The following is a 16,343-nucleotide window of genomic DNA, read 5'->3' on the forward strand; positions in this document are numbered from 1 at the left end:
CACGGACACACAACACAACTTAACTTACCGGCCATGTCAAATTAACAGTTCGCACAGTCAGTCGACAGTCGAGTCGCCTCTTTTCCTCTCCAGTCTCCACCTCATAAAACAATCATTCAGCAAAACGGGGGTTGGCGGCGGCAATGTGGCTCTGCTCTAGCAATGCCAAATAGTGGCAGCAGGAGCGCTGAGTTAAAGTTGGGACAAGAAAAAAATCCAACAAAAAAACAAAAAAAAAAAAATCAAAATTACTCTCCTGACAGCGGCGAAGTGGTGAACTTTTTTTCTTAACAAAATTTTACAAAAATCTTTTCGCAGTTCGATGTTTTTTTTTTTTTCTTTTTTTGTAGGTAGAATCAAACAGAACTAGAAAATGTCTCTTCTGAGCGAAACAAAATAATTTTTATTTATTTATTGGTTAAACTCGACAAAACTATCAAAATCAAGTACAAGATCAATATTTCATTTATATTTTTTATTTCAAGGGTTTTTTTATTTTATTTTTCTGTTTTTTCGTTTTTTTTTCTGTGTGCTGTTTCAAGTTTTCTTCTTTTTTTTTTTATTTAATCGTCGTCGATTTTTTTCGCGATACGATTCAGATTCATCAGCCAGCCGCCAGGAGGAGGAGGAAGAACAAATTCAAAAACGAGCGAGAGGAGGGGAACAAATTCAATTCTCTTTTTTTTTTTTTCTTCAGTTTTCACTTTTTATACTCGTTCTTTTTCTATCTTCTGATGTGAGCTCTTTTCGATGGATCTCCGTTTTATTGTTATAAATAATATAATATTTCGATGAAAAAATTCGATTAACAAATTTGAGAAAAATATACAAAAAAAAACTAAAAGAAGGTAAAAAGGTAGATTTTTTTTATTGCAATTTTTGTTGCGATTAAAAATGCTAACACTCGTTACACACAAAACGAACGTTTTTTTTTTGAGGGAAAAAAAAACACAAACTCACACAGACCGGGGTTCGCACACTTTTGAAAACACACTCACTGACAATCTCGACGACAGTCGGCATATTTTCAGAGATATATATATGAATTTGTGTTATGTGTGTATTTGTGAGACGTCAACGCATGACAATGCAGTGGTAGCGTATATGGATATGGAGCTAGTCATGGCGGGGTTTCACATATACATTTCTAATTTGACATGAGTGTTTGATAGTGTTGGTATTTTGCGACTTTTTCAAATTGTACCAACCACCAAGTTTCTGAGATCGATTGTAATGTCACCTAGTTGTCAGAAGGGGGTAAATATAAATGGATGCCAAGTTTACAGGTGGGTGAATGATAATGTAGTGTTTTTAAAATAGGGTGTGTGGTTCAATGTTTTCTATTGGGTAATAGGAAAACAAAAATATAATAACGAAAAAATTATAAAAATTATTTTTATTTTAAATGGAGCGATTGAATATAATTCAATTTTAAAGTTCAAGTGACATCAACTCCAAAAGCGTTTCGCCCACTGTCGGTCGTACCTGGGCGAAACGCTTTGGAGTTGAGGTCACTTGAACTTTAAAATTGAATGATTCATAACATCATGATTACAAAATAAAACGGATTAATGACCGATTTTATTAACATTTAAAAGGCTTTAAAATTTTTTAATGACGTCTTTTGTATGGAACCAACCTCATTTTATGACGTAAAAGCCTGATAAATATTTAAAAGAATTGTCTGAAATTAACCATAAGAGTTGTTTTTGTTTAAAGGTATAACTACAACGGCAACTTTTTGGAAAAAGTCAAAAATTTTGAAAATTTTCAAACCCATTTTGTGACAGTTTTTCCGACCACAAAATTAAAAATAATGATGCAGAAAGCATATTTTTTGGGTTAAAAAACCATTTTTATAGTTTTTTCCAAAAACAAATAGCGCTAGAAAGAAATAAAAAAAAAATACTTTTGTAAATTGCCCACTTTTTCACTTTTTAGGTCATTGTAGTTAAGGCTTTACGTGTAAATTTGATTCTGAATCTGTGCTACCAAACTAATTTTTTTATAAATTGTTTAGAATTTGTTTACAAACGTGAAAACTGACGCTTGGAAGGACAAAATGTATTTAACTAGTTTTGCTAGCATACATTTTCATATCTGTTTGTAAAACATACATGAAAAATACAAGAAAAAGACGAAAGCGAAAAATATGACAACTCTAAATTTTTGTTGTGTCTGCTGTTTTCGGAACATTCATTATACAGTGCTGCCAAGATTTCAGGCTAAGCCCCGAGGCGTTTTTTTTTTGTCCAGTTAAGACCGGTGGTAATAAAAAACACACCTATTGACTTACCGGTTTTGAATTTCTTTTATACAATTATCCGTACTGATGCCGCATACCTTTCCGGTTTGGTTATTACTTTATTTCGAACAAATATATCTAACCCATTACATTTAATAAAACTCAATCCCACTACCTAATAGTAGTATAGTAACTAAAGCTTATTTTTATGGAACCCGGCCGAACAGCTCCGATTTCGATGATCTTTTTTTCCAACGTCGGTAATTAAAAATACTTTAACCTTTATAGGTTAAAAATTGCCGATGTTGCCGTTTTTTTTTTTTTTTTAATTAAAATAAAATTTTTTTTTTACGAAACCAATTTTTTTTCTTGAATTTCTGGATTAAATGATTTCAAAAGATTCTCTAGGTAATTAAAAGAAAAAAAACCAACATTTTTTTTTAAATAAATGTTTATTTTATTACGAAAAAGGTATGAAAACGACATGTTAAAATTTTTGCAATAATTTTTTTTTTAATTCTGAGTTTGAGGACCAGTTTTTCAAAAACGCTGCATTCATTGACTTAGTCTTAATTTCACAAATAGTAATAAGTTCCTAGCTTTTTAAAAATGTATGTTTAAATATTGTAAGTGTTGCGGTTGTGTTCAAAAACAATTTTTTGTGATTGACTCCAAAATTGCTGAGAAAATTGCATTTACCGCCTAAACGATGGAAGATTGTCGGGTTGGGTACGATTGACCGCATTTTAAAATCTCGCATCTTAAAATCTTGCAACATTAAAATCTCGCAAACTAAAATCCCGAAATTTATAATCTCGCATTGAAATAAAATATTTATTAATTCGTGCTCGCGAATTAATAAATATTTTATTTCAATGCGAGATTATAAACCTGTATGATATAACTAACTAGCCAAGCATAGCCCAGAACCTCTCTCTTCTGTTTTTTTTTTTTTTTGTTTTGTTTTGAAGAGAAAAATAGAAAACGTAAAGGTTTGTTACCTGTCAGGCTCAGGCGCCTATGCATAGAGGAAGGAATACCTAGAGAACCGACTCCGGGGGGTTGTTCTCTTCGACCCTACAAGCTGCAATGAGAGAAAAAACTCCACAGTGGCTATATGTGGTAGTTTCCCCGTGCATTTTAAATGGCACTAACACATTCAACTGTGGAGTTTTGCTCAATCCGCCCAGTGCGCAACTGAGGTGAACAAAAAAATTCGGTTAATTCAAAAATTGCAAAATAAAATTAAATTTTCAGAAAAAAATCTTTTTTTGACATTTAATCAATAAAAAATATATTAAATATTACTTTTTATTGCTTTTAGCATAAAAATCAAACAATATTTATGAACTTTATTGCTAAAAACTATAAAAATTTCAAAAAAAAGTATAAGCGCACCCTAACTAAACCATGAAAAGTATAAACAGCGCCTAATTTTCCACCACACAAAAGTAGCTCAAAGGTGCGTATTTTGACAGATAAAAAAAATAAAAAAAAATTATTTTATTTGTTGCTCTTGTGGTCGTGCATTGCGTCTTGCGTGGAAAAGCATTTTACAATGTTCACGGAAGAGTCTATTGCGAAGAAGATTATATGGTAATTTAAATGCAAGCATTTATTAAAGACATATAACATTTAATTGAAAGAACTTACTTGATTTTCAGTACTCGGGATTTCAACAAACTGCAGAAAAATGTGCAATATGCTGACATATAATCATGGAAATGGTAAGTCTGAATTAAATTATAAATATTTGTTGTAGTTTAATTTTCTTTTTCGTTACAAGATACTGCAAGCAATGGGAAAATCCTATCATCCCGGTTGTTTCCGTTGTTGTATTTGCAATGAGTGCTTGGATGGTGTTCCATTTACTGTTGATGTAGATCACAAGATCTATTGTGTCAACGATTATCATAGAATGTTTGCCCCCAAGTGTGCTAGCTGTGGAAAGGGTATTTTTCTTTTCTTTAAAAGAAAAACTCATTTGATAATTTGTTTAGTTATTATTTAGGTATTACACCTGTTGAGGGAACTGATGAAACTGTTCGCGTTGTTTCCATGGACAAAGACTTCCCTGTAGATTGCTACATATGTGAGGAATGTGGAATGCAGTTGACTGATGAACCAGATAAGCGGTGCTATCCGCTGGACGGAAGATTACTTTGTCGAGCATGTCACCTCCAAAGATTGGCCTTGCAAGCATCGCCACATGCCAGGCACACAGAACCAGTGTGTGCTTCGTATCAGTATATGAAATGCGAAAGAGCCAATGCGACAAAAACTAAACGGCTTACAGAAATTCGATATGTTTTTATTTATTTAAATTAATTTTAACTTTTTACTTTATTGTAATTATGAAAGACAGGTAATTATTAGGGACAATTTTTTTGTTTAAGCTTTAACTGGTGTGGTTTAAAGACCTGCTGCATCATACACAAAAGAAACATGCATTTACTTTTATGTAGACTCAATTCGATATTTGAAAAAAAAAACAATACGCACATATATCATTGCATTTAAAATGAAACATTAGAATAAAGATATTTATCAAGTGCAACGTAACTACATTTTAAATACACATTTATACATAAATTATTTATATTTAAACAAAAATTTAGATAAAAGTAGAAATTTGTACTTTTTACCAAGCAATTAATTCATATATTTCATAATTATTAATTAAGCTTAGCGCTTGTACAATGTAACATAACACATTTATATATTCCTATATGGGTGATTATATTATATGTAACTGAAAAAAAAAAATAAGCATTGTAAGCAGCTAAAACCAGGACGTTCCAATTATCCTAATGGATGAACTAAATATATACATACATAATTATGCTAAAATTTAATGAAAGTTTCATTTAATTTGTATTTGTTTCAAAACAAAAACCATACGAGGATTTTGGGGGTCATAGAATCTGCTATACAGGGTGTAATCTTTCTAACTCCCTCAATACCAGATTTCCCATCTTTACTGGGCTGGAAGGCTGTTAAAATGAAAAAAAATTACGCTACTTTTCGTTTTAAGTTTCCTTATTTTTTGTATTCATTTTTAAATTCAGTCCCATTACGTCAATGTGTATGAAACAAAAACTAACGCTTAGAGCTAAAATATGTGATGGTTAGTGTGTTTACTTGCAGGTAAACAAACTTGCGCAGAAGCTTCATTCCTCTAAATTCTTCAATTGCACGTACAAATCCAATGTACTCTTCAAATTGAACATATCTGCAAAATATAAATGCAAATTTTATTAGATTTTTGCCAACAATTATTTTTTGTTTCAACTTACCCTTCGAAAAGAAGATCCTGTTCAAAATTATGCACCTGAATTCCATTGACAGTCGAGCTCATCTTTTGTCGAAAAACATCACATATTCGAATATCTACTGCCCGAACAACACCAAACTATTCAATTATTCTTTTGAATATACTTTCGCTGGGCTTGACATTTTCATCATTTTCACTGTGACGTGGACAAAACCAACGAATTGGTAGATTTGCAAAATGAATTGTGTCTGGTCTTTCGCCAGCTTTCATTTCGTCCATGTAATGAGCATCACGAAAGAATATATCCCAATCGTGTCGATTGGGAAAATCATCTTTTGATTCTTTTGTACGAACTTTAAATGCTTCACTAAAATAGGATACTTTAAAGGACATCCCATCAAGACGCCCCAAGGCATTTGGCAACCGACTACTTCTAATTCTAATTCAGCTTCTAGTCTTATTACTTCGAGGGTGCTTTTTGTCACCTAAAAAGAAAATATATAATTTATTTAGTTTATTAACTCTAACAACAACCTCAGCACTGAAATTAAACGAAGGATTATTCTTGCTTTGGTTTTAGAATGCAACTGACCACCAAAATATTGTCGCTGGAACAAGTAATGTGTCCACATACAAGACTATTATCATCCCAGTCCTGCTATATGGTGGTTATTCCTGAATATTATTTTTTTTGCGTTGTTGAATTCGATAGACCGCTGCTGTTGTTGTTATGGTTTGTAGGTTTTGGAATTTGTAAGAATTTTGAGGGCTGCAAAATTAAAAAAAGGAAATTATTGAGAGAAAACCATGACAATATTTTGGTACTCACCTTGCTATGATTATTTTCTTATTGGGACAAGCGACCAATATTTTGGGTTGTGGCATTAGCTGGATGGGGTAACACATTTCCAGAATTGGACCGATTATTAATTAATTATCATTGTTCTCATCTAACTTTTGCACATTTTTTATAAACTAACTTGAAAAAAACTTTTATTTTGCAACCAAAACAAAATAATTATCAGAAATTGACAGCTGTCAGCTGTCACTTAAGAATTTTTTTTTTTGAGCTACAACCGCCATCTTTTTTCTGAATCCACCACTCACACGTATTCACGGATAAGAAAAAAAGAGAAAAATAAGAGAGTTCTCTTCTATTCACCTCAAATGAAATTTGCGGGTGTTTTAGGCAAGGGGGGTACGAGTCGGTTCTCTAGGTATTCCTTCCTCTATGCGCCTATGTTAGCTATTCATAGTGTTCAGGATCAACTAGAGATGTTGGAGTCAAAAAGACTTAATGCATATAAATTTGTCTTATTCGACCTTTGTTGTTACACATTTTACTGCCAAAAAAGCAATTTAAACTACGCTCAAAACTAATTCTAATTTTATGCGAGATTTTGATATAGCAAGAACTTAATGTACTTGCGAGATTTTTTTCTCAAAAAGCGAGATTTTACTTCGCAGGATTTTAAAAATACGAGATTTTGTTTTGTGAGATGTATAAAATGCGCAATTTTGTTTTGCGTGGTTTTTTCAAAAATGCGAGATTTTATCATAAGAGATTTTAGTTTGCGATCAATCGTTCGCGCACTCCCAAGATTGTCCCTCACTCCCATATATTTCTTTTCCTATAATTTTTTTAGACAATCTTTTGGCATCATTTAATTTATGAAATTTAAGCAAAATTTTTGAAAACAAAAAGTTTTTGTTGCCAAAAATCTTCAAGTAAATCAATACGGCAATAGTGGCTAAAAAAAAGATCATCAAAATCGGAGCTGTTCGGCCGGGTTCCCTAATATTTCCATTTTTTCAGGAAATGTTCTTTTATTTTCAGTCGGATTTGTTGGAAAAGCTCTATCGCTGAAGAAAACTACCTTACCATTTTCAATGATTTAAGGGCCCTCCTACACCAACGACGAAAAAAAAAATCAAACCCGAATATCATTTTTTGATTTTTCCAATTAAATTTTGAAAGCTTTTATCGTTTAAGCGATTTCATTTCAGCTGAAGCGAAACGAAATTTTCCATACAAAATAGCACAACGAAATCTTGAACGAAATTTATTTTTTTTTTTTTTTGAATTTTTGTTTCATGGAATGATTCTTACCAGGAATTTTTGTTCTACGTTTGAGTGGATTCTGACTTGAAATCGAGAAGAAAATTTTTTTTCCGGGAAGTGTTTTATTATTTTTTTTTTTTGATCAATGAAAACCTTTTACATCCAGAAGATGCTTCCAGACTCTTCTGAATTTTCTAGACATTCTAAGATACAAGAACGATCTTATTCAAATAACCTTTATTACTTACCATTACCAATTTTTTTTGTTCCATTTATATTCATTGCTGTGTTGATCATGTTTCCTATTTTAGTAAAGCTTGTTTGTCTTATAAATGTTCTGGGTGGTATTGGAGGTGGTGGAGGTTCAGGTTCGGGCGCAGGACTTTGTCTTCCCCATCTCCCCATAATGAAGTCGTTGCAGGTATCTTAGATTAAGATAACCGTTTTTTTGTTTTTCTGAAAACAAATAAAAAATGTGAAAATAATAAAAATAAAATACTATCTATAGTTGTTCTATCTATCTATTTGTATTGGACTTATTTTGTTTTAGGTTTATATTTATTTATTTTTTTATTTTTGTAATGTGCATTTCAAAAATAAGCAAAATTAACGAGGCTGAAGAAATATTTTTTTTTAAATTATTATTTGATTTTCTGTTTATTTATTAACACTGGCAGACGCCAAGAAGATGAACATTTTGTTCGGTTATCGAGCGCAGATGTTTATCTAGTTTTGATTATGGTGTGTTACCATCCTGGCCAAAGTTGTAATTGACATTATTTGCACGTTGTACACGTACACTGTGGCGTATACGTGCTATTTTTTTAAATAGTTTTTTTGATCGCATATATTCAATAGTAGGGGAGGACAAATTTTTAGCAAGTTTTTTTTTTTTTTGTATTTTGTAAAAACGAAAATGACATATAGACGGTACAGGTAAAAAAGACATACAACTTTCATGATTTCACATAAATGTATTAATATAATAAGGTTCTATGTTATTCAAATTGCAACATAGAACCCTTTTACTGATTTTTTTCAAACAAAAAAATACATTGATTTAAGTAACATAGAACTTTTTTACGCAAATTTTTCAAAAAGAAATCTTATGGACATGATATTTTTTTTAATTAAAGTAAAAATAAAAGATCTTTTGATGTTTTTGCGGGTATTGAACAACAGGTGTGGAATCGGCTAACTTGATAGTCAATAGTTGACAGTCAAAAACGACGATTTTGCTCCATAATTCGTCGTTTTTGACTATAAACTATCGACTATCAAGTTAGCGGATTTCAATCTAGGGCTTTTGCTAAACAGCAAAGAATTTTTGTATCTCGTTCTGTACTCTTTAAACCAAAATATGTACTATCCAACTCTAACTTTTGCAATAGTTCTTTCGGTTAACCTTACCTAGATATTCTTACATCATAATTAAATTAGAGTAATGTTTTTTGTGTGCCAAGAATTGGAAGTGATTTTTTGAAAACTTTTTTTTCATAATCGAGATTTTACTCTACTAACCGAAGTGAACTCTTCGTTATTCATCTTTACAATTATATAAGTTTATTTCTATTAATAGTTTCATCGAATAAAACTTTTTTTTTAACTTGAAGCAAATTTACTTTCGTTATATGTACATGGAGACAAAAAGGCACTTAGAACCAAGATGATACTCCTCTAAAATCCAATCGTCTTAAATTAATAAGATTTCTAATAAAAATAAGTAAAATTTGTTTAGACTTTGCTAAAATCAAAGTGAACTTCATGAACTTCATTTTAACAAGAATTTACTTTTAAAGAAAATTAAAGTCTAGATACCTATAAAGATTGAAATGATTTTTTAATAACTTTATGTGCATTTCTATTAAAATTAAAATGTTAAACAAACTTTAAATTTTTTTTGGCATACCTACATTTTGAACCGTAGATGACCGTTTTAAGACGACTGTCTTTTTGGCAAAAAAGCATGCAAAAATCCGATTGATTTAATACAAATTCTAATTGTTTTTAGCGTGTCTTTTTTCTGTGTACCTAATTCAACAAAAGCAGGGATTGTGTTTTTCTATAAATTTATTTAAAATAGAATTTGACTGTTTTGTGCAAAACTTAAATAAAATTAAATTAAATCAAAGCCTATTTCACGATGAAGTTAGTTTTTTTTTTCATATAAAATCCATTACATGTAAGCTCTTTATAACTATAAGGTTCTATGTTGAACATAGAACCTTTTTCAAATTTTTTTACAAACTTTTTCATAAAAGGTTCTATGTCATTTTTTAAAAATGCTCATAGAATCCTTTTTTCTGGTGAAATTAATGTTTTTTTTCATGGTTTTATGATTTTTTTAGGGTCCTTTATAAGATTGCATCAATACTTTACTGCTATGTAACTATTTTATCCGAAAACCAGCCTTAAAAAACTTTGAGATCGATTTTCTCAAAACTAAGGTGAGTTGACATACAACCCTATAATTCTCACCCAGCGATATGACATTGTAAAATTTAGTCTAAGAAAACCGATTCGCCATCTTAAAAATATGTTAATGTTAGGTACATCATTTATTTTATACTAATGCATCGAAGCGAATATCGTGGTTTTCTAATCACAATACACCAAAATGCGTGTTTGCCAAATCGTTATCGGCTGCTGGCTTATAGAAGAGCCCATAATTTTAAAATAAAATACCTACGTTTTTGAATCGCGAAAAAAAATACTACATAGTCCAGTAATTTTAGGTTTTATCTGCGGAAAAATTCCTACTGGGCTGAATTTTGGTATAGAGCTTAATGACGGCTTTGTTATGAAGATGTGAAAAATCGACATTGATATCGTGTCCGCGTTAAGAGTTATAGGGGTCAAAAGGTCACGAAAAGTTTTTCGCAAATATCTCGCGACTTATTGATCGAAGGTCATCAGAGGTTATATAAAAATTGATGGTGGTGAAATTATCTACAACATATGCCTAGCACATTTTTCTGTAAGATGAACCGTTTCGCGAGCAGAGCGCAGAGAAGGTGACTAGATTGCACTCACATACGAAAAAATACATATTTTTGGTTTATTTTGCTCGAAATTTTAGGTTTTTATCGAAGTAGCTTAAATTTTTCTAGTTTTATTAACTTATCTTATTACGTAAATACGAATTAACTAAAAAAAATAAAAATGTACACATTTAGATAAAAAATATTATGCAAAAGGGGGAACCATGTTTTTTCGAAATGTTGTATGTTTCCCTTTTTTATACAATAAGTGCCTTCATTATTAAGAACACACTTTTTAAACATGGTTCAATTTTAGTTTTGAGCTTGATATCAATTTTCCAAACATGAATTCCATAGAAAATGTCGTTTGGAGCTTCTCAAGAGAAAAGTTGCAGAATACCTTAAAACAGTACAAAATTAGCTGCTGAAAAAAATTAATGGTAATTTAAGGTTTATACCAAGCTCAAAACTAAAATTGAACCATGTGTGTTCTTAATAACGAAGCCACTTATTGTACAAAAAAGGGAAACATACAACATTTCCAAAAAACGTGGTTCCCCCTTTTGCATAATATTTTTAATCCCAATGTGTACATTTTTATTTTTTTTAGTTAATTCGTATTTACGTAATAAGATAAGTTAATAAAACTAAAAAAATTTAAGCTACTTCTATAAAAACCTAAAAATTCGAGCAAAATAAACCAAAAATATGTATTTTTTCGTATGTGAGTGCAATCTAGTCACCTTCTCTGCGCTCTACTCGCGAAACGGTTCATCTTACAGACAAATGTGCTAGGCATATGTTGTAGATAATTTCAAGACCATCAATCTTTATATAACCTCTGATGACCTCCGATCAATAGATCGCGAAATATTTGCGAAAAACTTTTCGTGACCTTTTGACCCCTATAACTCTTAACGCGGACACGATATCAATGTCGATTTTTCACATCTTCATAACAAAGCCGTCATTAAGCTCTATACCAAAATTCAGCCCAGTAGGAATTTTTCTGCAGATTGGGCTTAAAAATGACTAAAATGACTGGGCTATACAAAAGATACGTACAAAAACATATTCTTTGTAGCTACGAGTATATAAATTAAAATATAAAGTATTGTATAAAAATAACACCAGACACATATTCAATGTTGGTAATAATATCTAATTATATTTCATTCATTCCGTCAAATTCACAAATTGCGGCAAAAGTACCCCCAAAGATATTTTTGAACATTTGTCATTATCTAAAATGCAGCAAATATTATTAAAAAGCTTTGTATTTCGATAAATTTAAAAATTTAGCAAACTTCTCGTATATCTTCCGGTTTCAATATACTAAGTTCAATATCCTACCTTAGCAGAAATTAAAAAAAAAAAAAAAAACACTTAAATGCATAGTACGTACCTACCTATAAGAAGGTATGATAAATTATTTTAAACAGACTTTGTGTCCTAAAATAAATCTAATAAAAATAGATTGTAAAAAGTTCTCGATGTCATGATTTCTCTCATAGATATAAAGTACCTTTGAAGAAATAAAGTACCTTAGTATTGCATCTTGGAGTTACGAATTTATTCGACAGCTACTGGCAATTTTGTAGTGAAAAATTATCACAGCGCATATTTATAGATTATGTTCACGTAGATATGTACGTAACGTTGGTCAAGTTGGATATAAGAACATTTTTGCTGCCATTTTGTTCTCTCATATTTTAAACAATTATATATCTTATATTATTATCTTACGGATTATGAATATGATTTAAGTTGATTTATTATCAAAAATGAACTAACATAAAAAATAGCGGCAAAAAAGCGCAATAAAGATTATTATTAAAAATGTACTAACATAAAAAATAGCGGCCAAAAAGCGTAATAAAGATTTACCTATACAAAGAAGTAATAAGAATGAAAAATGTAGTTATATGTTGTAAAGTATAAATCAAGGAAGCAAACCAAGTGGTTACACCACGAAACCATCTATTCAATTTTTTTTTTCTGTTCCAATAGTCAAAACTCAAAAATTAGAGTATGAGCTATTGCTCAGTAAATTCTAGAGCTCTTGATTTGGACCGGGTATTCTCACAAATAACTGAGCAGTAGATACAATAATGGTTTGTTTTCATCTGGCGTACAGTCAGGAAATATTAAGGGTTTTAATATTTGTTTGTGAAAAAATAAGAAAAAAATTTGCTTCGGGAACAAAGGGTTTAACTAATGTCGAATTCCAAACAATCTAAAATTTCATCTGGGACCCAATTACGCAAGAGTGAGTTTTTATGTGTTCACGAGCCTAGTTCAAATTCCGCAACGGTGAAAGTAAATTTTTTTACAGAAAATAGGCAAAGCTATCCGCAGTAGGATTTTCCAAATATCAACACTGAAGAAAAATTTATATGAACGCACCAAGAGAAAGGAAAACGTAAACTAAAACTTATACACTTCGTCAAAATTCTATCCGTAGGTTGGTTTAGCTTGTATTCCTATCGGCAGCTGCGTGTTGTTTTTGTAGTACATGTAAACGCCAACTGGGGATACGGATAGCAATGTCAAAAAACACAGCTAATGTGTATAAAACTTAATGTATTTATTAACCGTATTTCCAAGTGTGCATTTTAAAATTAGGAGTTCAAAACTGTTAAATAAAGAATTTTATCAAATTAAATAAAATTTTGTATGTATTTAATCCAAATCCTTTTGAAAACAAAACCAAATCCAAAAACTAAATTCAAGTCACGGCGCTGCAAAAATTAATTAAAACAATAAAAAAAAAAGCATGGAAGATAAAATAAAACCCAAAAAAAGCATGCATGACCTTAGAAAACGGTATTTAATGCAGACAAGAACCTCATCAAACTTTTTTTATTTTAAAGCTATATCTAAAAAAAATGACCTCAAAAGAGAAAAAATCAAACCATCGTTGGGCGCCATTTAGCGCCAAAATAAAAATTTGCAAAAATTAGAGAATTTAATAACGACCGTCCTTTGAAACACTTTTATTTTTTTTACGAATGATAACTAGATATAATGTAGCTATATCACAAGTAAAAATTAACTTAGCGCTAAAATTTGAATAGTCCAAATCTAAAAAATGAAATTTGAAGGTGTGCTTACACTTTCTTTTGACGCTGATATTTACTTTTTGAAAAAAATGTCAAAGGGGATTAACTAGTAGCACCATCTAGTTCTCATAATTGTAAAACAGTTTTGTTTAATATGGTGTGAAACTACTAAGTAATTTTTTGTAATTTCAATCGAGTGCTGATGAGTACTTTGCTTTATTTTAATATAGATAACTTTTAAGGCTTGAACTTGACATCCTAAAGACCAGGGGTGGAATCGGCTAAAGTGACTGTTGACAGTCATATTTGTGAAAATCAAATTTGATCAAATAAAATTTTCCGTCTGCGTAAGATGATCAAAAAAAGTTTTTAAAACGCTGGCATCACTTTGAATGATAAGTAGCATTGCCATCTTTATATAGCATCCAAACACTTGTTATGTCAAAAAGAATACGTTTTGAAAGTTAAATATAGAACCTATAATTGCATATAAAAAAAATGCAGTTGAGGTTTTTATTTTTCGTTTTGCCGGGAAAAGTTTTTTTTTTGATAAGTTTACTACAACTGAGTGAAAAGATGTAAGTAAACATTTTTGTGAATTTGGTATAATTACAAAATTATAATAATTGTCATTAATAACAACAAAACGCAAACGAAATTGATGACGGAGTTCATGGAGTAGAATCCGGACTTGGTCAAATCCTTTTCACGGGAATCCCAAAGAATGTTATGGGAAAGGCTTACGTTAAAATTAAACATAAATGGGCCACCCACAAAAACCAAAGCAGAGTGGAAAGTGGATGTGTTAATAAAGGATTTGCCCTCATCCTTTATTATTTTAGATTTGGACAACTAGAAAATATAGTGCAAACAAAATTAATTGAAAATAAAAAGTCTATTGCGCAGACAGGTGGAGGTCCCTATACAGAACTGCCTTTAGATAGAAATAAGGAAGCTATTATTCAATTTTGTGGGATCGAAGCAGCAGTGTTATGTGTCTACTTACTTTGAGTTTGGTAATTCCAATATAAATATTTCTTCGATTTTTCCTCAAGAGTCGGACGTTATATTTACAAAACATTCATTTTTCTAGACAATTAAAGAAAATATGAAACGCTTTTACATGAAAATGACAACAAAATAGCTGTCACACGAAAAAATCAAAAAAGTTTGACTATCAAATTTGACAATCACCTTACGCAGACCAATCTTTTGTAAAATGACTGTCAACAATCAAAAATCACCTTAGCCGATTCCACCCCAGTTTATCAGTCAACAGTTTCGAGATCGTAACAAAGCCCATTTTTACATAGGAAGTGATACTGATTTCGATAAAGCCCCCTTAAGTGCCACTTACCGAAATGTGAAACTGGCCCTTAAATTTGAATACAAAAATTCTAAATACAAACAATATAAACAAGTTACATATATACATAATATACAATCTATGTATGTATGTAGGTAAGTCATTGAAAAAAATAGATATTATTCGAATAGCGAATTATTTGTTTTATTGTTCACTCAAAGTAATCAAAAAAAAATTGATATATTAAATTTCTTAATAAAACAAAGTCCATAAAAACCACCGTTAAGCTTTTTGAAATTAATATTTTTAACCATTGAATTTTGGTGACAAAATTTCCTTTGACGTATTTATTTTAATTTCAGCATTAATAAAACTTATTTCAAAAGTCAAATATAGTGAGAGGAAAATGTTTCACATACATACACTCTTTTCCCTTCTACCTATGTATCTCCTCGCCTTCATCATTAGTCGCTATTTTGTGTGACTAAATATTTAACCCCCAAAACAAGTACTCAATGTCTCACCAAATAACTTACCGCACTTTATGTCGTCTATACAATTATTATCTATCTGCCCCTCAAACAAGATTTATGTATTGATTTATTTTTTTATTATTTATGTTTTTTATCCACTTTTGTTTTTGTAGTATTTTGCATTTCTTTTAAAGAAACTATTATTCCTTTAACGCATTACACAATTTTTTTGTTTACGTATTTTCTTCAACGTTAATACCGTGACGTTATCAGTCTATTCCGCTTAACATATTTTTTCACTATCACATCATTCTGGTATTGACATTAAAATATGTATAAATTTCAATACGCTTGTTTTCATTCAAAAACACAAAACAGTTTTTAGTAATATGATCAACACATGAAAAAATATTCAATGTATGTAATTATTATATTTTTAAAACATAACGGGGAAAAAACAACAAACAACGATGCATAATATAGTATAGGCTTTTGAGAACTTGACCGTTTTGCTATAGCATCGAAACTGAAAAAGTCTGGCGACCATGATTTGGTCACCTGTCGCCTTGTTGCTCTATAGCAAGTTTCACATACCGACCCGATACGATATACTTAGTGGTGGCAAGCAGACAACATTTTTAACATCACTTCAGAGAGTGAGAGAGACTAGGACTATCTAGCTAGCAGCTAGCTAACTCAAATTGGATATTCAGTTCAATTTGCAATGCGATGTATTATGGCACAGAGAATTTGTTGGTGGTGGCCATATTGCTATTTAAAATAAAGCCAATAGCTTGCTTTTAGCTGATGTTGTGTTCCCAAGGTAAGTTAAGGTAAACGACAACAACGATATTTGCTATTGCGAGCAAAGTATAGCAATACGAGAAACGCTTACACGCGATTGATGCACAGAGGCACACAACGTTCACGTAGACAGATG

General features: G+C 30.9%; 1 protein-coding gene and 1 long non-coding RNA gene across 3 annotated transcripts in view; both read right to left on the reverse strand.

Moving 5' to 3' along the window:
• LOC129916537 (protein phosphatase PP2A 55 kDa regulatory subunit) overlaps positions 1–15,991 on the reverse strand; it is a 40,621-nt gene extending 24,630 nt beyond the window's left edge. Inside the window, exons 1-2 of one of the 2 annotated variants that reach the window (XM_055996539.1) lie at positions 15,467–15,991; positions 7,830–8,037 (exon numbers count right to left, since the gene is read on the reverse strand). In XM_055996539.1, the coding sequence (XP_055852514.1) occupies positions 7,830–7,986 (157 nt within the window). In that variant the 5' untranslated portion in view covers positions 7,987–8,037; positions 15,467–15,991. Of the gene's footprint in view, positions 1–28; positions 979–7,829; positions 8,038–15,466 lie in introns of those variants that run through there. The other variant, XM_055996541.1, reaches the window with a different exon arrangement.
• On the reverse strand, positions 5,357–6,747 carry LOC129916541 (uncharacterized). Its single transcript, XR_008772493.1, has 4 exons — positions 6,349–6,747; positions 6,054–6,288; positions 5,542–6,004; positions 5,357–5,477 (listed from the first exon to the last, which is right to left on the reverse strand). It is a non-coding gene; the product is annotated as an uncharacterized LOC129916541 (long non-coding RNA).
• Positions 15,992–16,343: the final 352 nt, after the last annotated feature.

Source organism: Episyrphus balteatus, chromosome 3 (genome assembly GCF_945859705.1).
Source record: "Episyrphus balteatus chromosome 3, idEpiBalt1.1, whole genome shotgun sequence".
In the NCBI taxonomy this organism is placed as follows: domain Eukaryota; kingdom Metazoa; phylum Arthropoda; class Insecta; order Diptera; family Syrphidae; genus Episyrphus; species Episyrphus balteatus.